General features: G+C 38.1%; 1 protein-coding gene across 6 annotated transcripts in view; it reads left to right on the forward strand.

Annotated features, from left to right (window-relative positions):
• Positions 1-4,564: 4,564 nt before the first annotated feature.
• Positions 4,565-25,664, forward strand: part of dtnba (dystrobrevin, beta a) — a 53,258-nt gene continuing 32,158 nt past the window's right edge. For 5 of the 6 annotated variants that reach the window (XM_061707383.1, XM_061707380.1, XM_061707385.1 and 2 more), the window contains exons 1-6: positions 4,565-4,693; positions 12,802-12,850; positions 23,053-23,144; positions 23,775-23,855; positions 23,983-24,196; positions 24,289-24,374. In XM_061707383.1, coding sequence (XP_061563367.1) covers positions 23,054-23,144; positions 23,775-23,855; positions 23,983-24,196; positions 24,289-24,374 — 472 coding nt within the window. In that variant the 5' untranslated portion in view covers positions 4,565-4,693; positions 12,802-12,850; position 23,053. Of the gene's footprint in view, positions 4,694-10,381; positions 10,504-12,801; positions 12,851-23,052; positions 23,145-23,774; positions 23,856-23,982; positions 24,197-24,288; positions 24,375-25,664 lie in introns of those variants that run through there. The other variant, XM_061707381.1, reaches the window with a different exon arrangement.

The following is a 25,664-nucleotide window of genomic DNA, read 5'->3' on the forward strand; positions in this document are numbered from 1 at the left end:
TATCAGCGCCAGATCCTCGTCTTTGTTGATGTTTTGGGTTTCCTCGTCTCTGTTTCCTGCATCTGTTCTCACTTTTGTGGCTTTTTGGGATAACTCGCCTTTTTTTTAATTAATAGTTTTGTTAAGAATTTTGTTTCCACTTAAACATCAACCTCGTTCAACATGTAAGTCAATATTTTAGTCTTCGGATCAATGCCGTTCCCATTAATCACCACAGATCTAAACAATCAATGAGGAGTTTTTGTACATGAATGAAACATCAACATGTGAAATAAGGAAGTGTTGGTGTTTAATAAGTATGTAATTTAAGTATGTAATTTTACTATGCAAGCTCAAGAAAATGAGAGTGTTTAGATTTATACTTTAGTTCTAGTCTAACTTGACTCCCTTGTGAAGATAATTATGTAAGTAAGTGTGTGTGTGGTTGGGGGGGGTTAAATCACACATAACTGGTGAATTTCACAACCTCTGCAGGATAAAGGTTGGTAAAAACACCATACAAGGATTAAGAAGGGCACTGATAAAAACGACTACTACTTAAACTATACTTGTTATAAAAAAAGAAAACTTGGATTGTCTTAAAAACACAAACGGCTGGAGGTTTTTTTCTAACTTGCGGCAACTCGAATCATATAAAGATGCTGTCTGCAAACGAAAGCACCTCGCTGTCTAGCCACGTAGTTACTTTGGCATTACTTTGGCATCTAGTACCACTGTGAGGAACTTAGAAGTTTAAAGGAGCATGAGGCAGGATTGAGGCAGGATTTATGAAAAAAATTCGTATACGTTTTAAGTTTTCTAGTAATAATGTCAGATGAAGCGTTCCAAACCAAAACTAATGAGCCCTCTAGCGTATCTCTCCGTTGCCTTGAACAGGCTGTGTGCTGCAAAATGTGCTGCAATTGGGGGGCCGAATTTCCAGAGCTGTCCTGCAGATGTGACGTCACATGACGCTGCATGTGCGCTCTCCCCGTTCTCCCGTGCCGGCTTCACTGTTGGCTGCAGTACCCCCAACGGCCGTCGTGGTGAAGGGTGGCGCTAGAGAGTCTCATGCTCCTTTAAGAGAAAAAAAAAAACAGAATTCATCCTTTAATTCACAAGTAGGATCAATTTCTGGAACCGCCCTCTTTCTGCTTCTTAATATTGACAAAATTAGGGATTATTTTTTTTCTTTCCGGGAAACTGTTCTACATATTTCTAACTTTAGTATTGGACTATAACAATTGTGTGTCTTCATTCTTTCCCCAAATGTTCCCTGAAAAGTGTTCAACTAATCCAAGATGTTGCAATGAGAGTTCTCACGGGGAGAGAAGCCAGGAGGATAGACTGTAAAACTCTCCTCCTCGCAAATCAAACCCTTAAGAGCCAAGCTCCTTTCTATATTAAAGACTTCATAGCTCCAAATTTCCCCAATACAGCACTTTGCTCTCAGATTGCAGGCTTACTTGTGAGTCATTGAGTTTCCAAAAATAGAGCGGGAGGCAGAGATGCTCAGTTATCAGGCTCATCTCTTGTGGAACCAGCTCCCAATTTGGGTTCAGGATGTGCACACCCTCTCTAACGTGATGATTAAAAAGTTCTTTTTAGACAATTATTGTAATTTGGCATGGCTCAGGTGACCTTGAATGATCTCTGGGGTACTTCCAATTCACTGGGCACAATCCTCACTCCGCTCTTTTTATTCTCTGCGTACGTGTACGTATTTGTCATTATTGTCGTCACTGTCTTGATGTATCTCTTTTTTCCATGTGTCATGGCTAGTATCCCTGGATGATTCCATTTGTATTTGTTGGCTGTCTGTCCTGCCTTCTAACATCCAACCAGTCAAGACAAGGGCTTCCTGGGTTTGTTTCTCCTAGTCTTCCTGTTTTTGGGAGTTCTCCCTCTCCGTTACTGCCTGATCCCAAGTGCATTAGGATGGAGGATTATACCAAAGTGGCGACTGAACGAAATCAGCCCCACATGAATACATGTGTAATGTGATGGGACTGAACTGGAATGAACTTTCTCATACTTGGGTTACAACGACTTGGATTTAACAGAAACACGATAAGACCATAATTTGACTGAACTGGATTGTATTGAATTTGACTGGTATGTACTGGTAAATACATCGAAAACTCAAATATTTGAGGATTTAAGTTGGGTAACATTTAGATTAAAAATTAATTCAAGAAATGACTTGTGTGATATTATAGTGCTACACTTATTTGAATACTGGGTCAGTTGTAAATAGTAATATTTATCAAATATAAATAAATATGCACAAAACAAAAGCTTACCTAATAAATGATCAAACTTTATCGAAGCTTTATCGAAGGTCTACTATATGTGTGCTGCCCTTCCATAGAGTCTAGATATCTGCAACTTTTACATAACAAAGGTTGTTTTACAAGTGAAAATGTGTGTATAGGTTTGATTAGCAACCATCCACAAGACCTTTTATGCATATAAATGATGTGATGCAGATGCCACAAAAACGTCCAAGGTTGCTCTTCAAGGTATTTCTAAGGTATTTGGATTACATACACCTTCTCGGACCAAAATCCGAGCAATGAAACACACAAGCAATGTTTGAACTAACAATAGTCATTTTGCAGGTTTTTAATGTTCAAAACAATGTTTTCATCAGTTCACAGTCAAACTGTCTCTTTAGATACTCAGCCCTCTCGATGAACTTGATCTCTGGGCTGTGAATTAAGCTTTTCGTCCTGCAAATCAACTTGATTAGCTTCAGTGCTCCGCCTATGGAGGCCTTTTAAGCACCATTGGCTGTATAAAAAGAAAAACTAGACAAACTTTCTGTGACATCAGCCATATTGGCAGAAGCTGACTGTGCCCACTTCCAGTGAATAAGAAAATGGGTGGAACCAGTAAACTTTTGACCTACTGTCAAGTCCCGCCCACCACAGTTACTGACTCAGACAACCTATTGATGTTGTTTACAGTTATACAGTGGGCGCCTGCCTGTGTGAAAACCATGTCCATAAATGTTTTACACAAATTTTGGATGCAAGAGTAACACAACTCTAAGAGGCCTCATCTTACTGTCGTCACTATTGCAGATAACAGAATCCAGAATCAACACAGTTACCGCAGGGTAAAATTACATTTTTTGGAAAGGCATGACTTTATGTATACTATAACAGCAGAACATTTACAATTGATATTAAGATCACAGACTACAACGCAGCTGGTGCTGAAAAAACAAAAACGCACACATCTGCAATTATGCAAAATTGTTGGTTTATAATCATTTAATTATATACATACTGTATATATATATATATATATATATACGGTACGTGTTTATTTCTGCTGTAAAACCTGACATTTTAACATGGGAGGTCAAAGGAAATTGACTGGCTTTTGGAGCCAGTCCCTAATGGTCAAATTATGAACTGCAATTTTCCCTGTTTCTGCAATTGCTTCATCTCGGAGAACCCATTGATAATCCATTGGTAAGCACTCAGCATCGTAGGATGGCATGAATTTATCATGAGCTCTGCATATACCCTGCTTGGCTAGGCTTTGTTTTCCTTTTTTTCTTCCTTTTTCCTTTCCTTTTTAATATCGACATTTCGACTTTTTTCTCAACATTTCGACTTTTTTCTTGAAATTGTACTTCAACATTGATCTCGACAGTTCGACTTTTTCTCGAAATTTTGACTTTTCTCGACATTTTGACTTTTTTCTCGACATTTCGACTTTTTTCTCGAGATTGTACTTCAACATTAATCTCGACATTTCAACCTTTTTCTCGAAATTTTGACTTTTCTCAACATTTCGACTTTTTTCTCGACATTTCGACTTCTTTCTCAACATTTCGACTTTTTTCTCAACATTTCGACTTTTTTCTCAACATTTCGACTTTTTTCTCGAGATTGTACTTCAACATTAATCTCGACATTTCAACCTTTTTCTTGACATTTCGACTTTTTTCTCGACATTTCGACTTTTTTCTCGACATTTCGACTTTTTTCTCAACATTTCGACTTTTTTCTCAACATTTCGACTTTTTTCTCAACATTTCGACTTTTTTCTCAACATTTCGACTTTTTTCTCGAGATTGTACTTCAACATTAATCTCGACATTTCAACCTTTTTCTCAACATTTCGACTTTTTTCTCAACATTTCGACTTTTTTCTCGAGATTGTACTTCAACATTAATCTCGACATTTCAACATTAATCTCGACAGTTCGACTTTTTCTCGAAATTTTGACTTTTCTCAACATTTCGACTTTTTTCTCGACATTTCGACTTTTTTCTCAACATTTCGACTTTTTTCTCGAGATTGTACTTCAACATTAATCTCGACATTTCAACCTTTTTCTCGACATTTCGACTTTTTCTCAACATTTCGCCTTTCGTCATTTGCCTTCATTCTAAGGTTTATACAAGACTTTTCATTTTTTGCGTCTCCAGACATATTAGTTTTGTGTGTTTTTGGTCCAATATCTCTCATTCAACATGTTGCATTACCATCCCCTGGTCTAGTGTGTGTGAGGTGGGCGGGTTTAGTCGGGCAGACCGAGGAGGAGTGACTTTCTTTCAAAAGTATTTGACTTGATCCCGCAGCAGCAGCAGCAGCAGCAGCACCGGTGAGGCTGCAGGGCTGACAAACATGGCTCAGCACGGACATGAATAACGGGACAGAGGACGGATCATCTATCATCTAAAGCAGGAGCAGAGTGAGTGGAAACCTCGTTTACAGATACAACCTGAGCAACACGTCTCCCCGCTGGTGTGTGTGCAGTAAACGGTCCCGCTGACTAACCAGTTTGACTGTTGAAAGGGGAAACCATGGCACACTTGCTTTACTGGAATTAAAGTTGTCTTCTAGCAGTGAATCGAGCCCCAGTGTGAGAGGTGACCGGACCCCTAAGCCTGAATTATAGTTCCGCGATAAATCGACCTACGTAGCCTACGTAGCCTACGGCGTAGGGTACGCGGCAACACGCACCGTACGTTGCGCGTCGCCGCGTACCCTACGCCGTAGGTTCTGCGTTGGGTTAACGCGGGACCATAAATCCTCCTTTCCTCGGGTAAAGAGGGAGGTAAACTTCCCCTGCAACATGGCCGCTCACATGTCACAAAAGCTCCCCGAAGTCGGCAAAACTGGACGTTTCCACTCTAACGTCTCCCCTTTTTTGTCCTTTAATTTCATTAACTTTTTTATGTTAGTATGTACGACAATGGTGTACGCCGAAAACCGCAACATTTCGTGCGTAAATATGCGCGTTTCCTTGTCAGCGCTGACCGTTAAGTCACACTTTTCAAATGAAAAACGTCTGTTTCTGTTCTCCTCAACGGGACGGACGTTATTTTATTAAAGAAAATATCACAATGTTTTAATAACTCATTTGGTTTATCGTCAAAAGTAAAAGCTTTCTGGAGTATAAATGAAAACTAGCCCTTATGTAGTTTAAAGGACACAATAACAGCAGCGCAGACTTGTACAGTTGTGTTTACAGTTATGCATGAAGGTGAATGGAAACGCAGATAAATGCTTTATTAAGACACAATAGTCTATGAAACATCCAAAATATTAGTTCATGTCCTGTGAAGTTTGGCTCTCTAAAGCCCTCTAAAGTTGAGGACCAACCTGTGCCGTGTCAGATTTATTTATTTATTTATTTTTTTTTAGAAAGTACTAAATTCAATGTACATTCTGCATTTATTTCCACCTATAATATTTAAATTAGGGAAAAAATTAAAATGCTGTAACTTTCTATCAGGTGACGTCAGATATTCAAAATGCTTTAATCCTAAAAGAAAATAAAATTGCATTCTGGGCATATGTCTCTTATGTTTTAGCTTATTAAATTCTAATAGCCCAAATCCTCAGTTGGGCAACTCTTAATTGTTGTCTTAATGATCATGATCATGCTTACTCTTTTCCCTTTTTTCTACGAATACAAGCTGTGACAGAGACACGATTAGGTGTAAAGCTCCAAATATAACGGGATCACCAACCCAGGCAATTTGCAGATTTAGCCGAACCCTTTCTCCTCAAGACGAGAGGGATCACAGTTAAACTGATAATTTGGGTCATGTGCAGGGAACTTTTCCACTGCAGGATACACATTGTCTACTTCATCTGAAAAATGGGTGATTTGTTTACACCTTAAACAAGGCTAATAATATAAATGAAAGGGGAAATGAGAATTTGCCATTGCCACTTTTCTTGGCATCCTGGCATCCTGCTCATAATAAGCAGGTATGGTTGGAGGGAATTCTTTGCCCCGTCCTCACACCAGCTTCTATCACCTAACATTTCATTTCAGTGTCTACATATTGACAGACTTTAGTTGCTGGTGAATTACAGCTGCAATTACAGTGCTGAATTGTGTTACTGTCTTCGCTGTGGGTGCGGGGATAATAGCAGTCAGGATGAAACCTATAATTATCCTGGTTTATATAATTTCCCAGGAATCAAATTATAGTGAAATTGAAGTATTTTCATTGTAGAAATACTTTGATGTAACATAATGCTGTATCATTTACACAAACTGCAATTCTCCCCAGCCATTATGTGTAATATTTCTTTCTCTAGGGATTGATAAAGTTTTACACAATATGCTATTACCTGTAATATGCAATTGAGTTAATCGACAGGTAGCGTGTAGCTTTGATTCACAAAATAATGTAATGACGGTGCTGTTTGTAGCAGAGAATTTGGATTTTTATGCTTTTACTTGGAGTTATTTTTGTTTAGCAGCTTGTTTTGAATACCAGTACAGGTTTCTTTAGGGTCATTAACGCTGGAGTATGTTTCCCCAGCAAGGCAGGTTTGTACAAGGGCAAATTCAGAATTCATTATAAATTCTTGTGGTTTTCTCTTCTTTTTTAATTGTGTCTTTTTTATATCAAACGATGCAGAGCAGGGTAGCTCTGAGACTGATATTGTACTCTTGTTTCACAAGATATTTGTGATGAACAATCTTGGAGCTCTGTTTTCTCACTATGTTCCTACTTTGTAATGCGATATAGCTTCTTCACATTGTTGATGAAACTTTCACTTCCTACCTCTAGCACTGTCTTGCAGACTCATCCTGTCGCTCTCACATTTCAATTTCTCTTTCTTTTCTTCTTTGCTGGTTCTTTCGTTCATCTCAAGTATGGCTTCTTTTAATCTTCAAATCTTACTCTTCTTTCTCAGTTGAGCAGTTTTTCTTATTTTTGTGTCTGTCTGAGGATACAGTGCCATCAAAAGGCAAAAATTACAAGCCACATTTTCAGTTGGACAGTTTGGAAGCCTTGTAATCATTAAAAAAACTGGAGAGGAGTGTGAAAAAAGGACAAGTACCTTTTTGTGTTAAATATGCTCGCTGGAAACAGCAATGCATGGTGAACAATACATGGGCTTTTGCTGGCAAGGGCGTGTTGCTTCAAGTACAAGTGAGACAATGAAATACGATCCATGGACGAGTTAAAAAGGCTTTTCAGGGATTCGATCTTTTATAAGTATCTTAAATTTGTCAATGCATGATGTTGATTCAGGCTTTATCTGTTTGTCGCCAAAATACATTTGAAATTAGTCTGCGGTTTGCGATAAGTATTCTTTGCAAAATGATCTAAAATCACCAGGAATATTTGTCTCTTTTCTTCTTTACCACTGCTGGTGAAAAAAGAAACACAGCCATTAGCACCGTTCAGACACTTACTGCTTAGTTTACTTTAACGTTCATTTTTGATGCAATACTGTAATTAAAGGGGTCCGTATAACATCAAACAGTTTCATGTAGCAATGAAAAAATATACACTGATGTTAATTAAGCTGTAATAACATTATTTTAAAGTCATCATTTTCATTCATAGCTGAGTGGTAGTATTGGTTTGTATCACAGATTCATCTGACTGACTTGGAAACCTCTCTTCCACATCCTGGCAGCTGCTTGAGGGGAGATCACATGCTTTTCTTGCACAGCTGGATTTACTTCATCACTTGTGAACCTCATTTGTTTGTGCCTGTGTCCTCGGAAAGCTGCGATTAATGAAAAATTATCATATGCCAGCTCCATGTGGTAAATTGCACAGAATATTTTTTAAAGACCTTCCAATTGTTGATTGTTGATAATTGTGATAATTTGCTCTTTCCTCTAATTTATAAACCAGTGGCGTCTAAGCTCCCAAATTAGACATGTTTTACTTGTGCCTGCCAGTAGTGAAGTGTTGGTATTTTTGTTGCTATTTCACAGTGGTTTTCACCAGTTTTGAGCATTACTGCCACTTTGTGGAGAAGTAATGTTTACTACTTGGTGCTGTTTTGACAGGATGTTTGCATATACAAATTATAGTTGAAAAAGCTTACATTCATTTAAAAATGTCCTCATAAATCTTTGAAAAATGATTGCATGTTCCGGCCTTTTCCAACCCTATCGTATTTGATTATAAAATATTATCATATTTTTTATTAATTTCTAAGATCTCTTTACCACTCCCATTAAAAAAAAAAAAAAAAAAAGAAATTATACAAACCAAAAAAATATAAACAGTTAAATTAAAAAATACATAAAATAACCTAATATATTCATAATGATTTAGAAATTGTTAAATACACAATTGGAAGTGTTTTTCTTTTGAAATTATAATTAACAGTTAAAGTCATGGCAATGTCAGGCATTAAAAGGCTAACCAAGAATATCAGTTTGCAAGTATTTGTCTGGACAATGTAACCATGACTAAGAATATTTTTGGCTACATCTTCATTTCCATCTAAAAACCTGTTGCTGTGAAGTTCATGGAAGACTGACACAAATACTTTTGAAATTGCTTCATCTTTTTGGACCTTGTGAAGCTCTAAAACGAACAGAACAGCCCAGTTTTCTGCACCCTAGGCACGCTAACTGTCCATCTTCTATGTGTAACCAGAGATTTATTGCTTCTGTTTTTACCTGCATGGTGACAGCGCGGGCTCCCCCAGACCCGCCGGCTGCTCTCTGACAGTTCAGGGGTCAGAGGTCGGGGGGATTGGAGCGAGGTGGGGGGGATTTTGCTTTCAGTTCATTCTAATTGCAGTTGTTGAGGTGAGATGTATGTCTAAGATGCTAAAAAAAGAGCAAAAAAGAGAAAATGTGGCGTTGAAAACCCCAAATAGGAAGCAAATAGAAGAATTTCAGTTTTGAGTATCATTTTAGGTAAAATTTTACAGAATTTAATTTAACCTTGTGAAATAACATTTTGTTACTCCCCGTATATAACATTAAATTGAACATATTTTGCTCTTTCTTATACAAGACAAGCTAGTTGTTGAAGTTGATTGTAATGAAAATGGAAATTTTTTATTGTCTGTGATATTATTTTAAGAAAAAGACTAATTACTTGTAGTGTGCCCTATTACATATGGCAATTAGGTATAATAATACCTTATACTTTATATACACCATTATTATTTCAAATTTATTTACTTTGGATAATCATAGTCATATTAGTGCAATATCTTATTATTGTCTTCATTCACCTGTTTGAAATATTTCAAAATACTGCAGTGAAACTAACAGAAATGTCATATTTCCACTTTGTGTTTATGTTTTATTTATTGAGCTGAATATGAATTGTATCCAGTAGCTCCACTGTATTTATCTGTGGACTTTGCAAATTAGTCCTCTGACGTAAACAAAGGCAAGAAGGCTAAATGTAAAAGTATTATATAATTCACAGCCAGCTGCTTATATCTTTCACTGGTTGATTATGCAACTGCTATGCAGCTTGATTAAAAACAAGATATGTGTAAATATGAGTAAAATAACATCTACTAAAATAATGTGGCTCCACAGAGCTTTTCTTTAGCCAAGTATTGGCTTGAATTCAAGGTAAAAAGGATATATCAGTCAAATTAGTATCATGACTAGGTTCTGTTGATGAGACCAAATTCAGTTTTTTAGTCAGAAAACAGGATATAACATTTCTTATGCCACAGAAAGCTCAACTCAAATTCTTCTACTTGTGGTTGAATACCAAATCAGGGTTTATTTAGTCTCCATTATGTCCAAAATGTTTCAGGGTTCTTGAGGCAGAGCAAAACCACCAGCAATGTAATCAGCCCCCCAAAATTGCAAAGCACGAAGCCTGAAATCTTAACTTTTTAGAGAACATTGCTGCAAAGCTTTGGTTGATCTGACAGAAAAGCCTCAGTTAAACCTTTATGTTACATTAAAGGGTCGTTTAGAGGATAAATGGTGCCCACGGGCATTTCAGCAATGTCAGTGTCTAAAGTTGCAGCACAGTACAGTAAATTTAACACGCACGCACACACTGGTTGGATCCTGTCAGTGCAGGCAATGAGAGTAGTGGACAGCTGCGAGTGGTAATTTGGTCATGTGGCGTGCATGTTTTAAGCGAGTGTGTGTGTGTGGGTGGTTAACTCCCTCTTGCCCCTCTTTAGTACCCCCTCATTTGGTTTACGTCCATCTCTGAATCTGTCTCTTGTATTGTATTTAAAAAAAAAAAAAAACATTTCCCAAGGAAAGACATTTGGTTTAACCCTCAGGACATAACGGTGAGTGCTTTGTGGGTGATTTTTGGGTACATAATAATAATCGGTGGATGCCGCGGTGGATGTATGGAATAAATTAGATAGGGATTTGAAATTATGTAGAACCTTAACCTTATTTAAAAAAACATTGAAAAGAAGGGTGATTTCTTTATATCAAATTAATGAGTGGTGATGCTTGCTATGTTGAGTTGGGTATTTATTTAATTAGTGATTTGATTTGATTTTTTAAGGATGAAGGTAACATGTAGACTGCACCTTTATTTAAAATTTGTTTTATTTCTTGAGGAAATTTTGTTATCCCCATGGAGGCAATTTGTTTTACTGTCAGTCTTTTCTCTTACTTCTTGCTTTCATTTTATTACTTTAACTAATCTTTTTGAGGGTAGGCAAATAATAAGCTTTGCTTCAGCTACACCTTTTTCGGTCTAGATGGTATTTGTATATTGGAAATTTTTTGTAATGTTTTCTTTGAACAGTGTATTCGTTTTCTTGTTGTCATTTTTATTCTTTTTTTTTTTAAGTGATGTCATGACCGAAATAAACTAAACTAAACTAATAATAAATCTTTGTAAAACAGATAGAGTTGTGGCTGCAGCGAGGCAGATACTGTGTGTTTGTTTTCAGGCCCACTTGTGTCGCTCAGGTGTGGCCTTGCCTGCGTAACTGCTGTTCTCATCAGGTATTGAGGAGTGTGTGTGTGCGGGGTGGGTGTTACTAAACAGGTGCACCGGTTAGGTGGTCTGTACTGACCAAGCACTTTCTTTTTTTAATCACAAAATCTAAAAACTTGTACAGTGTTGAATTCTCGAGACATGAAAGCAAGTCTAAATCAAACTGGAAAGAATAAAATAAATCAAACACAAACTATGTATTTTATTGTGCGATTGTTGTGCCTTTACTTTTTGTAAAATTAAAAGAAAAAAAAAACATAACAGAAGGTTCAAACTGGAGGGGTACGCCAAGTGGGTCAATAATGAAATTATATACATTGGTCCCAAAAGCCTTTTAAACTATTCTTTCTCAAAAATGTGACTCATGGAGATGTATCTGATATACAGCTGAAACAAACAGGGAAATGTTGACTGATTTCAGTTTCAAAATTGTAATCATACGTGGATATTGAAGTTCATAACCAGATGCTAACATAAACATCATGTTCTTTAATTCAATGTGCAAATATACTGTTTATAACAAGATGGAGACTCGGGATGCACTGATCTAAAAATTAGGGTTGAATGTTGTTCCCCCATTATATTTACTTTATGTAAGGATTAGTTATTGGTGAGTTGAATTGATCCATGAGCCAATCCTGATGCCAATAATCTCTTCCAGGTGGTGAGATATACAGCTCATTATTTCAAGTCAGACCAGGATCAGATGTTGAAACTGAAATAGTCAAACCAGTACATCCCTAAAGAGACCAGATTATAATGAGTACAGGCTTCTCTTGTGCAGTTGAGTCTTGCTTATTTGTTGCGCCTTTGACCTGTGAATATCTGTATTTGACACAAAATACAAAAAAAATGAGCACACTATTTGTTGACCTGTCTATAGAATTCAAAAAAATAAATCTGGAACCAACCGCTTTGTAAATATGTAATGGATTTTGTGAGAGTTAGTGTGTGTTTATATCCTTTTTATTTGAAGAGTATTAGCTTCTGCTCCTGTAGAAAACTTGCCATCCTAACGTCCTTTTGTTTTATCTTCAGTGGAATTTTGTGCGTTTTAAGCTGCTCAGTATTTACTGTCGTTTCCATTATGATGTATTGTAAAACACCTCATTAGTTGATACAAGAACTTCAAACTATGTACAGTTCATATATTAAAAAAAATAAAGATATGCTTTTAGTTCTGACGATCTACTTTTGGGAATACAAATATATGTTTTGATCATAACGGAAGCAAACCTACCTGTCCCCTGGAAATTATGAATAAATGACATTTTAATACAAACCATACTGGGAAGTGGTTAATGTTAAATCATGACTGCTGCAATAATAATTATTAATAATACTGCAGAATTTTTTTCTGTGATTAATAAAGTATTTTGAATTTCAATTAACATATTTCTTTTAGCCATTATTAGGAAAGATTGTTCATCCAATCATCAGTGGCCTAAATAACCGTAATTTGATTATTATTTTAATTTTTTTTCTAATAGAATGTATGTATGGAGCTTCAGCTACTGTAGGAGTGTGCATGAGTGTGCACGCTCTTTAGTTGGTGTTTCCCCATGGAGCCTTTGTCATTGTGTACTTGCTGAAAAGACTTTTCAAAGACTTTTTTTTCTGTCTCTGCTAGACTGTTATTGAAGCTCCTCTGTCCTGTGTGACCCCCCTGACACAGAGAGGTAAGACCACACACACACACACACACACACACACACACACACACACACACACACACACACACACACACACACACACACACACACACAATACCTCAATGCGGATAGACACATTGTGCATGAATAAAAGTAAAGAACTGAGGTATCTTTTATCATCTCTTCCTTGAGGCAGATTTTATTTTAAAAAGTGGTGATAAGCCCTCTGGTTTAGAGCTTTTTTTTTTTTTATCATGTGTGTTTTGTATGTGTTTGTTTCCGTACAGCTCAGGCACACACAAGTGCAACACAAGTGTGTCAGGCTACCCACACAAACGGAAAAGCACCACTGTGCTCTCATTACTTTCCTGTCTGAAGCCAGATTTACTTCATGGTTTCTACTCAGCGTGTACAGTACATGTTCACTGTGTGCTGGTCAACATGACCGATATTTACCGTAACCTCACATTTTTATTTTGCAAACAGGAAAAGGTACATCATGAGCAATCTGATCTGTATTCTGCTAGTGTGGTTATATTTTCTTGACAAAGTAATGGAATACTTGTGTGTGTTCATTCCTTACAGTTATTTTGAAGACTTACTCCATCATTTAATGTTCCTTTTATTTCTTGAATCCATCTGTGTGTGACTGTAGTCTTCTGGTTTTCCCCTTGAATGGCTGTCACTGACACAACACACACTACAACACACACTCACATTTGTATGTTATTAGCAGAGAGATTCAACACTGTGTGTGCATCAGACACAGTCTCTTCTGCTGTCTTGCTCTAGTGTGTAAACACAGTTCTACAGTACTACACATAACGTCTGACTTACAAGTATTTTGTTGACTTACTTAGTCATTTAAACATTACTGACACGGGCCAATGGCAAAGCTTATAACCATTTCTTGGCATTTACATGTGCCTACTAACTTTTTGCAGTGTATTTCCTTCCCCTGGTCATGGATAATATGAGTATTGTGATGGTTGGGGGTGTGACTTCATAAGAGCTGTGGCTAATAACTGACTATAGTCTGTGAGATAGTTGAATTGCCGTGTCCTCGGATAGCAACTGTAGACTTATTTTTGTAACAGTGATGAGTGTTACTTTAATATGGCAAGATTAGGATTGTTGGATGTTTATTTCATCAGTCATGATGGCATCAGCGCCCGGCTGACACTGTGCTGTAGTTGGGGTTCACAAACTGCTTTGCAACAGTAGTTTACAGAATTATACAAGGATGTACAGGACTGTCTCAGAAAATTAGAATATTGTGATAAAGTTCTTTATTTTCTGTAATGCAATTTAAAAAAAACAAAAATGTCCTACATTCTGGATTCATTACAAATCAACTGAAATATTGCAAGCCTTTTATTATTTTAATATTGCTGATTATGGCTTACAGTTTAAGATTAAGATTCCCAGAATATTCAAATTTTTTGAGATTTAGTTTTTGTTTTTGTAATTGCATTACAGAAAACCACAATATTCTAATTTTCTGAGACAGTCCTGTATTTTTAAGTGCTTACTCAAGGTAGCCTCTGACATGCAACCGTCAACAGTTAACATTTATTTATATGGCATTAAAATTGATAGCAGCACGGTTTGCCATACCCTTTGTTGTGGTACCAACCACCCCCCAAGGTTTTTGTCTGTCTTGAAAATATTGATATACTCATTAGTAACTATTCACATATCCTGGAATTCACTATCAATCACACTTCTGACTATTAGCTTCTAAGTTTAGTAGTAACTGACTCAGTAATTTTTGCCAAACAGACAAAATGTCTTCCTCATGTTTCACCTAACATATTATTTATAGTGGCATTCCTGTATAAGCCAAGAAGGAACTGCCCAAAGAAAAAATCAATAAACATGGTACAGAGCACATTTCTGCTTTTAAGCACTACTGGGTGTAAGCAGTAGGGGTGCAACGATTAGTTGACATCGTCGACAAAAATCGACAATAAAAATAGTCTTCCGGCCTCCGTGCCGCCTCTGCGGCGCAGTTTCCCCGGGAGCGGCGCCTCCTTCTCGGGTAACAAGCTCGAGTCCCCCCCGTGTCCCGCCACGGAGCTGCCGCGTTAAATCGACGCAGCCCTACGCCGTAGGGTACGGCGTAGGGCTGCGCGTCGCCGCGTACCCTACGGCGTAGGCTTTGCGTCGGTGTAACGCAGTAAACGGCTGTCCAGAGCAGAGACCATTTATTTAATAAATAGCTTGGAGGACAGATGGTGGATCATCTGTAGTTCTGTAGTAAACAAAGGTGGCACGTTAGACGTCAGAATCAGAGCAGATTTGTTGTTGTTTTGGAGCATAATGTGACGTTGGAAAACGCAGAACTGCTCTCTGTCTCTGTCTACACGCATCTACATAAACGGAGTTTTCAAAAATCTTCACTTTGCCCGGAGTTTTTTTTAAACATTCGTTTATTTGCGTTTTCATGTGGATGACAGGTCCAAACGTAGGAAAATATCTTGGGTTTAGCAGATACCCGGCTACGTGTGTACGGGGTCTGCACAGTCAGATGGGGCAGCTGTGGAAACGTCTCCCTGGTGCTGCGTCATATGACGCGGTGTTTGAAAAAAAAAGCGTTTGTAGGAGCTTGGCTAAAATCAGCCACTTTTTCCTCTGAATACGTGCCCTTATGTCTTGTAAAACATATTAAATCCTACATTAACTTCTCACATAGTCATTTTCACATAAGGTCAGGTATAATTTTTGAAAAAATTCTAACCTGCAATATGCTCTTTAAGTTATTTGTCGACTATTGTTTTTATTGAAATCAACAGAGTGAGACATCTCTGCTGAGAATTGCCTATGCGCAATAGCCTTCAGCTGCTATTGTCATCACGTGTTTTATCAACAGAGTGGGGCATCACTCTCCCTTTCTATCTCTGCTGATTTTTTTTATTTCAATGGAGCACTTTCTTATTTTTTAAAGGTTTTTGTAGCACTAGTGGCCTTTATTGGGAAAGTAGGTATACAGGAAATGGGTAGAGCGTGTTTGGAGGGCGGTGGGGGGTCGGGTGCAGTAAAGACCGAGAGTCTGGGAATCGAATCTGCACCGCCTGCACGAGGACTACAGCCTTTGTAAATGGCACAAGCCCAACCCACTGAGCTATTCAGGGCCCCGAGAGTTACACATACAGGTAAACAATATGGCGGCTGTCAATGCATCACCATGGCAACTGGCAGCAAAATTAATTAAAAGAAGTATCCATCTTTTTTTTTTAATAAGCACATCATTTAAACAACCTCATGAAACCTCATGAAAATTTAAAAGCTCAGAGCAAATACAGTAAGAGGCATTTAATAATTATGAATCTCATAATCCGATTAGTCGACTAATCGTATCAATAGTCAATGACTAATATTTCAGCACTGTTCAACATTGCCCAACCAACCTGTCTACTATTTTTTTTTTTGGACTACTCTAGACCACAGTTGAAGTTTGTTCAAGCCTCTTTGATATGGCAGCCACACTCCACTGTATCCACTTCCTGTGACCAACTTTGACCCAGTGATGGGAAAACGACAACTGACCTGTTTCGTCCTGTGACATAGTTGGGGGACTAATTGTGGAAAACGTAATTATATCTGTGTTGATTTAAAGCTTTCAAAGTTAAAACTGGAAGCGACTCTCACAGGCCATATGCTCGTCCGTGTCAGCTTAACTCACTCAGACAGACATGGGCCGACAGATAGACTGACAGACAGGGTGTAGTTATCACCAAGGCCATGCTGGAAATAACAACTCACTCACCACGGGGATCCAGTCTGGTAACTGGTGAGCTGGTGAGACTTGTGGATGCAGTCAACGCTTCTTTTTTTGGCTCTTGTCTATGTCCAACAGAAACGCCTTTCCCTGAAGTCATAAAACCTCAGCAGGAAAGTTTTCAGTGACTCATACATCCATGTGTCCAGCTAGCTCTCCCTTTGGTAGAGTTTAATCTTAATCTGATTTTATTTTGAAGATTAACTAGTTAATCTGCACCTCATTTCAAAAACAGACAATTTTATAATACAAAAATATCAGCAAAATGTATTGTTGACAAACTGTATTATTATATTCTTAATATCCGTGATTTATCCTTTTTCGTGTTCATTGTTTTTTGTATTTGACAGCTGGAAAAAACAAAAAAACCTGAAAAATGATTGAGTGGATGTTTTGTTTTTTACAGTAAAAATGATTAAGTGATAGATCATTAATAAAATAATTGATTAAGGGCTTTGCAAAAATAAAAAAGAGATGGGAATTTGGGCTTACAGAGGTTTACCAGCACCTATAATGCACTACTAAACTAACTAAAAAGTCTTCCACAGACGAAGCTGCTTCCTAATCAGAGCTGTATGTTGTATGGAAAATTGCAACTCTGAACTGAAAAGGTCTAAAAAGCAGCAAATTAGTTACAAGCAAGAGATCACCCTCCTCTCTACCCAAACATCTGAATCCCTCTGCTGTTGGAAGCTGTTGATGCATCTTCTTAAGACACGTTTGATATTTTCTTGTATGTTTTCAGGAAAGCTGCCACTCAGTTCAGCTCAGTTTTATTTAAATAGTGCACAATCTCAAGATCGGCCAGCTTGGGGCACTTGTCACGTGAAGACTTATTACAATCAGAACCTCAAAGATTGGTAAAACCCACAGAGGTAAGAAAACTAAATTTTTACAAGAAGAAACGTCCCAACTGCAGATAGAAACAGAAATATCTACAGAAAGGTACACAGAGTGAAGAAGTTTGGAAAAGAAAAGATGAAGAAGAGTAGGTGGTCTGTGTTTCTAAGGCACAAAACGTCATACCACATTATTTAGCTAAATATACAAATTTTTATTACACTACAAACCTTTGCAAATATGACTCACCACAGGTCGACTATCGGTATAAACCTGCTGATTAGCTTCTCATTTTGAGGGATGCTCTCCTCCCTTCCAAATCAGAATTCAATTCAATCAGATTTATTAAACTTCCCATGTAAACTCACTCATTGTCATCACAATATTTTAAACTGATACTACATGTTTTCTTTGAAATGTTGGATAGCTTTGATCTGTAGACAAAAACAGCCCAGTGTGGTTCTTTTTATGAATGGTATAAAGACCTCCACTCCATACACAAACATTTGCTGTCTAGAAGGGAGGTTCTTTGTTAATGTTTGTCTAGTAACTCCATCAAACTAACTTCCTTCTTATCACAGCTTTACTGGGAAACCGTCCCTGCATTCTGGGCTTAGCTGTACAATCAAGGAACTGTCCAAACCTGGTATTCAAATCTGTCCTTTGTGATGGCGTCACAAGTTGACAGCCTTAAGCACAGGTGTAAACAGGTGTATTTGTATTGAAATCTGATCCCTCAAACCACATTCGGAGGTGGTCAAAGCCACATGTGGACACATTTTTGTAGCAATGTAAACACAATGCATCCTGGGCTGTAGTCCCTGATATCTTCTGTTTAGATGGAAGGATTGGCTCCTTTTAGCAGGTGTAAACAGTTAAATAGTGTGTTGATATAATTAATATAAAGCACTGCATAAGTAATGTTGAAGTTGGGATTTCACTGACAAACTGTATCTTCTTCACAGTGTTTTTACTAACAAGAGCGAGAGCATGAAAATGTAAAACTGACGGTCATGAGCATGTAGAAAAAACCATGTTTCCACCTGCCCAGAGCCTCCATCTGTTGGACTGGTTGATTTTCTTCTGTGAAGTCTCTGTAGGGTTCCACGCAACCACTTATTGAGTCTCTGAGATAAATGTCTTAACAGGAAACTCTACAATTGGTCGTATTTAGGAATTAAGTTTCTAAGTACATTTAAAAAAAAAAAAAAAAGATCCCACATTACCAGAAAGAGCATATTTGCACTTTCAGAGTACGTGGAAGTGAAATCCTGCATTAATTTGCTAAGGCTGTTTTAGACTATATGGTTTAAGTCCTGATTTACCAGTTGCAGAGTTCATCGACATGTTGGTGACAGATCGCAGATTGGCAGAAGGTTAGCTGATGGGAATTGGCACTAGATTCCTTATGTGTGGACTACTCAAAGACTCATCAAAGACACTCAACACCATTCAATTCCTGTGTATTTGCTCTGTGTTTTTTTCCTTTGGTTTGTATTTTTCTTTTTTTCTTAATGTTTTTGAAGGGAAAAAAACAAACAATGGATACAGACAGTTGACCAAATTACATTTTCCTGGAAGTCTTTTTTTTTTTTTTAAACTCTCTTATAATCTTTCCCCCACCCTTTTCTTCCTCAAATTCCCAAAGAAAACCCAGGCCCCCACAAGGGGGGCGAACACAAGAACGGTTTGTATTCTGAACAAATCGTAGTACAAACAGCTTGCGACGTTTGTTTTCTCCCAGAAACCATTTTCAAAGAATCAACTCTATTTTGCGCATGGTTATGTCTCATTGCCCATGTGTCTTTGTTGTTAAAGTCGTCCAGGTGACCGAGTCACACAGTACGGTTACATGCACATCTAAATTGAGTTATTGGCAATAATTGAGCTAAGGATTTAACTGGAGTTCCCGAGGAATTAGAGTATACATGCAAGAGAAGAGAATCGATTACTGCGTGAGGTGTGTTCGACTCTGCAACGTCAGGTGGTGCTACACGCCCTTTCGCCTTGACCTTCTTCTGGTTAGTTAGAAGAATTAGTAAACAAACATGGCAGATTTGAAGCAGAGGTAGAAAGAGGACAACATGTGAAGACATGGACGCCAACGATGCCGCAGCTCTGTACATTTAATACACTCTATGCCTGGTCATGTTGCACGTAAGATGCATGCAAAGTCTTGCTCTTCTTCTTCTGCTACTGTGTTGTTGTCATGCCATGACTGTTGTCATCCTCACTTCCGCGGTGTCTGCACTTCTTGAAGGGGGAGCCCCAGGCCAGTCAGTTGCTAACCGTGGTTTGCGTTTACATGCCAGAACAGCTCGATTTAGAAATGCATCATCTGGCTCGAATAGCTCGATTTCAAGAACTCCAGTTCAGTTTGGCTACAGCCCAACTAAGGTGTTTACAGTACATGGCCTTTAAAACCTCGATGTCAGTCTGACGAAGGCAATAATCTGACTTTCTCTCAGTGCATGTAAACGTACTGACTGTCAGAGCCCGTGGTGTAGCCCTCTATCTGGGATCAGTTGGGCAATCTGTCCAGGGAAATTACTTTAAGACTTCTGATCACAAAACAGCTGGTCCTTAAATATGAACAGACCAAAGATCAGCTGATCCTGAAAATCCCAGCTGTATTTAACATTGCACATCTTTTGATGTGACTGGACATTGCAATGTTGATGCCTAAATATCCCTGCAGTCGGTTCACTCACCCTGTCATTGGACTGCACTTATTCTTTACTGCTGGTCTGCAGTTGGTTGGTTTCCCCTTGGCTGTTTTGTAACAAAATGAGGTAACAAAGTTAGATTTAAATGATGAACCGATGCAACTACCAGGTTGATGTGAAACCCTCTAAAAAAGCCTACATGATCACAGAGAAATTCCAACTTCCAAAGCCAGTTTGCAAAGAATGTCAGGTATCAGGTACAAAATAATTTATTGAAGTGTATCAATGAAGGCAAATATTTTACACTAACAATTACAATTGAGCATTCACATTCTGCTATGTTGTATTATTTGCTGGTTGTGACAACTGGAATGTTCATAAAGGTCGGTGCAAGTCTGTGGTTTGATTTGTCAAAGCCATCCAAAATATGTCCTGAATGCCTCTCCTTTATACAAATTGTAGTTTTTTTCCAAGTCGATTTCTTAAATTAATTTTGAGAAGTAAAAATTGACATTAATCACACTTCTTCTCTTGGGCTGTTAGATAGAGCCTGGCCTAAGTCTGGGTGATCAGTTGTAGAAAAACACCTCAGATCAGTTGTTCCCAAACTGGGGGGCGCGCAAGGTTGGAAGGTAGATTAATTAAAAAAAAAAAAAAAAAAAAATTAAGATTTTTTTTTTTTTTTTTAAGATTATTTATTTCTTTAAGATTTTGCCTTCAATACATATGTGCAGTGAGAGGGAGACAGGAAATAGGGGGAAGAGAGAAGGGGAATGACATGAAGTAATGGTCTGGCCAGCGGGAATCTAACCGGGGACCTGCCACATGCATGAGATGCATGTGGCAGTTTCTCACCTGCAACCAGTTTGAGAGGATCTGTAACATGAACAAGCCCACCCCACTCACTGAAAAGGTGTGGGGATTAAAGCTGACATTTTTGCAGAGCAATTGTTGACATTTTGATTATTTGTTTAGCTGTTGCTGCTGTTTTTCAAAAATATGTTGAAAGTAATGCATACTGTATTGTACAGTAAAAAGGAAAAAAAGAAGCAAGCCCATTCACATCACTGGAAACATGTGGGGATTAAAGGTGTAATTTTTGTAGAGCAAATGTTCAGATTTTGGCTCCTGTTTGTATTGTTGTTGTTTCAATCTCTGTGAGCTGGTCAGATTGAAAATCTATTTTTACAGAGATGGACAGTTTTTTTGCACCTATGTTCAATATATGAAGTAAATTGCAGTCGCATTTGAATGCAAAAGATGTGTGTGTCTGTGTTGGGGTCGGGGGGGGCTCGAAAATTCTGTTACGTACAAAAGGGGGGGCCTGGCAAAAAAAGTTTGGGAAGCACTGCCTCAGATTATGCGGTGATAGTCACAATAATGCTAAGAAATGTCTGGTAGAGCATAAATGTTTGTGTCATATATGAAAATCACAATCCTATAGTCTGAGTGTGGTTTTGGTTGTCACTGTGAGTGACTAGAGGTTTTACAATATTATTGGATAGAATTGTTTGTAACTCAAACGGGTGGAGTCTGTGGGAGAGAGAGAGAAACAGCAATGACAACTGTGTCAGGATGTGGGAGAAATGTGTAAGTGTGATTGTGGGTGAGTGACTGAACGGAGGAATCCTTCTTTTGTTTGGATAAAGCATGAAGTCTCCTGGGAAGCGTTCAAATCCTCTCTGGAATGTGTGTGTGTGTGAGTGTGTATGTGCTGGGGGTTGGCTCGTCACCACATTTATACAAGGAATGCAAATATTTGTATGTATGCATGTCTTTTAGTTATGTGGTGTTGTATAACTGTTACCATAGTAATTGAATGTCATGTGGTTTCATTCTTTTACTGTCTTTCTCTGTACCTCTCTAAAGTTGATCACACACTACACACGCTACAAAAGACATTTTGATCAGCCGCCGTCACTGGTGTCTTTATTTAACAAGCACTCAACTCATTACCTCGTCTTCCAGTGGCTCATAAATTTGTCTCCCTGAATATGTTTGTTGTTAGGTGTATCAAGTATGAGTATGTGTAAAAAGGAAGTTACAGTTATAATTGTGGCTTTGTTGTATGATATTGATTGTATTTTCTCTAGACTGCATCACTTCTGTGGATCATGCAACTCAATCCAACCACTTCTGGTTCAGATGATCTTCTCAAATCCAAAAATATATACTAAAATGTTTGTTTGTTCATTTTTCAGCCCTTTTAGCAAATATATATATCCTATCTTATCATCTTTTGTACCTTAACAGTTATATTTTTAACAGATTAAAAGAAATATTGTCAAAATACCTTAAAGTAACTTTTAAGTTGCACAAGATATAAGATAATTGCTATACAGATAAAGTTTGATTGATTGAGTTTAATTAAGTGGATTTTTCACCTTTGGACTTGGGTTTCAAGAGATATATATTTACAAAGATATCTAGATGACAAAATTGAACTTAGTCCTAAATTAGGAAATTTAGTACAGGAGGCCGAATGTTTAAAATGTATAGCTGATCTATAGCTGTTGGAAACCAAACCAAGAGCATAATTCACAACATACTAACACAAAACAATGAGCCCAATAAAGTCCTAAGATAAGGAGTCAAGAAAAAGTAACATCAAGTAGATAGATAATATACTTACACTTTGCTTAGTCAACTGCCAATATCTAATAGAATGTAGAATAATAACAAGAGGACGGATTAAGGAATGTAATTGTGGTACATGGGAGCACTTTGGCTGGATTTAAGTCATTCAGAACTGATTGATAAGACATTGGCTTTAGTCGAATTCACTCATTGGAAGAGAACTGGAAGTAGATGTTTATTTAACAATACACATATATTTAATAACTGACTACAAAAGGAGTGGACAGGCCTCAGATGAACAGCTAATGCGACACCTTTCACGAAGAAATCCTTTTTTTTTCCTTTTTTCTGTTAATGTCATGCAGGATGGTGATGGCGGAGAGGGGCCAGAGAGACGGAGGGAGGGGGGAGCCGGTGGGGACAAGAACACAGGGAAGGCAGATCTTTGCAGAGCTTGGTGAGTAACCTTGACCCAGTCTCACATGGCCTCATTGCCAGCACTCCCTTTCATCTGAAAACAATAGCTTAAGTTGGAAAAGCATTTTAAATATATTTTATAATCAATAGCTTTGGGAAATAAACTCACAGTGTTCACTGCAGTAGAAGTCAATGATTGAAGGCAGCATTACGATCTTCTAGATCAGGGGTCGGCAACCCAAAATGTTGAAAAAGCCATATTGGACCAAAAACACAAAAAACAAATATGTCTGGAGCCGCAAAAAATGAAAAGTCTTGTATAACCCTTAGAACGAAGGCAAATGGCGAAAGACGAAATGTTGAGAAAAAAGTCGAAATGTCGAGAAAAAAGTCAAAATTTCGAGAAAAAAGTCGAAATGTCGAGAAAAAAGTCAAAATTTCGAGAAAAAAGTTGAAATGACGAGAAAAAAGTTGAAAAGTTGAGATTAATTGTTGAAGTACAATCTCGAGAAAAAAGTCGAAATGAAGAAAAAAAGGAGAAAAAATTAAAAAAAGAAGAAAAAAATAAAAAAAAAAGAAGAAAAAAATGGTGTTCTAGATATTTTTAAGTTAATGATGCTGTATGTTATTGATTCTGCAGAATTTTTCCAATTTGTTTTCCTTTGTGCAGGGGAGCAGAACTTTGACTCCATCTGTCTTTCTACATACCGGACTGCTTGCAAGCTCAGATTTATTCAGAAGAGATGCAACTGTGAGTTACTCCATAATGCAATGTGTTAGTTCAAATTAAAATAAGCATTGTTACACCTGTGAAAATTCCAAACCTGTCCACATGAGAATGGTTTAAGATCTCCCTGCCCTTATCCATGTCATTCCAGTGCACTTGATTGACATATACAATGTGATTGAGGCTGTGCGGGACGCTGGTCTAAATGCAGTAGAGGTCAACGCCGGCATCTCCGTAACCAGACTGGAGAACCTGGTGTCCTCTCTGTTCAACCAGCTCAGCAAGCGCCTGCCCACGACACACACCATCAACCCACAGGAGAGCACCGTCCTCTTGGTCGAGTTCTTACTGGCCGCCATTGATTGGTAACCACCAAAAATGAATAACTGGAGTGACGTGTGGAGCCCACACATCCTGTTTACTCACTTGTTTTGTGTGTGTTTTTGTGGTGTTGCAGTGAGCCAGAGAACCGTCTCACAGTTCTGTCCGTGAAGGCGTTACTGGCCACTCTGTGTGGAGGGAAGCTGGTAGACAAACTTCGCTGTAAGTACCCGGGGATGACATCGTAAATGACACTGACTACGTTTACATGCAGTCAAAATTGGGGTTATTCAATATTCAATATTCCGGTTACTGAAACATTGGGAATAATCTGTTTACATGCGTGAGCAAACAGGGTTATCCCTGTATACATGGTAATTAATCATTTGGGATATCTGGATCAAACCAGCGACGCACGGAGAACGTCATGACGCAATTCCCGCCATTTCCGCTTCTTCTTCCTGTATCCAAATCCAAAACAACAACAATAACAGCAGCACGACGGATAATGAACAGCCCAGTAGAAGTCATTTTGTTTCTCGACCCTGTAGTTCGCCTTTTTCAGCGTCTTCCAGCGGAGCTTGATCTGGTCTGGCGTTCGTACAAATCCTGCTTCGCGCAACTTTTCACTCACCTTTTTGTAAATCTGGCTATCCCCGTACTTTCTACCGTCTGCAAATGCCAAAATGTTCATATCCTTCATTACATTTATGAAGTGATTAGTCTCCTCCTGGTCTTTCGTTTCTCCGTGTTTATAAGAACTTCCTGGACTCAAAAGAACAAGATTCCTTGCGAAAAGAACATGTGCAGAAAACAAATTCATGTTCCTTTTGATGGGGAAATCCCGTTAGGCGTTTACATGACCAAATATTCGGGTTAGAAAAGGTGTAACCCAGGGGTCATTTTTGGGTTTTTAAAAACCTGAATATGAGAAAATTCCGGTTATTCAAAGGGGTTATTGGTGTTTACATGGCCGTGCGCAACCGGGTTATTATTAATATTCTGGTTAGAAAAGGGTTATTGACTGCATGGAAACATAGTCATAGAACATGTAACATATTAAATACTTCATATTCTGTTGAAATATTTCCAATATCCTTCAGAAAATATGTACGCCAATACAGAGAAGGAATTTGTAAAGGTTGTTGAATGACAGGAGCGAGATTATGTTATTTATCGATATATCATGAATCGTGTACGTAGTTCTGGGCGGTATACCGGTTCATACTGAATACCGGTGTTTATTTTTTTTATGATATGAATTTTTCATATACCGTAATACCGGGGAGTATGTACAGTAGCGTACACAACATTGGGAACGCCGCGCGGCGCTACGTTCCGCTGCGCCGTGCGGCGGAATGTAGCGCCGCTGGACACTGTTTGTGAGGGGACTGTTTAGCAGTAGTGATGCACCGATTGTTCGGTAACCGATTTGTTCGGTAACCGAAATTGTTCGGCCGAAAATGGCAAAAAAAAACACTTTCGGTGTTCGGTGGAATAAGTGGGAAAAAA

This window comes from Cololabis saira, chromosome 18, assembly GCF_033807715.1.
Source record: "Cololabis saira isolate AMF1-May2022 chromosome 18, fColSai1.1, whole genome shotgun sequence".
Classification (NCBI taxonomy): domain Eukaryota; kingdom Metazoa; phylum Chordata; class Actinopteri; order Beloniformes; family Belonidae; genus Cololabis; species Cololabis saira.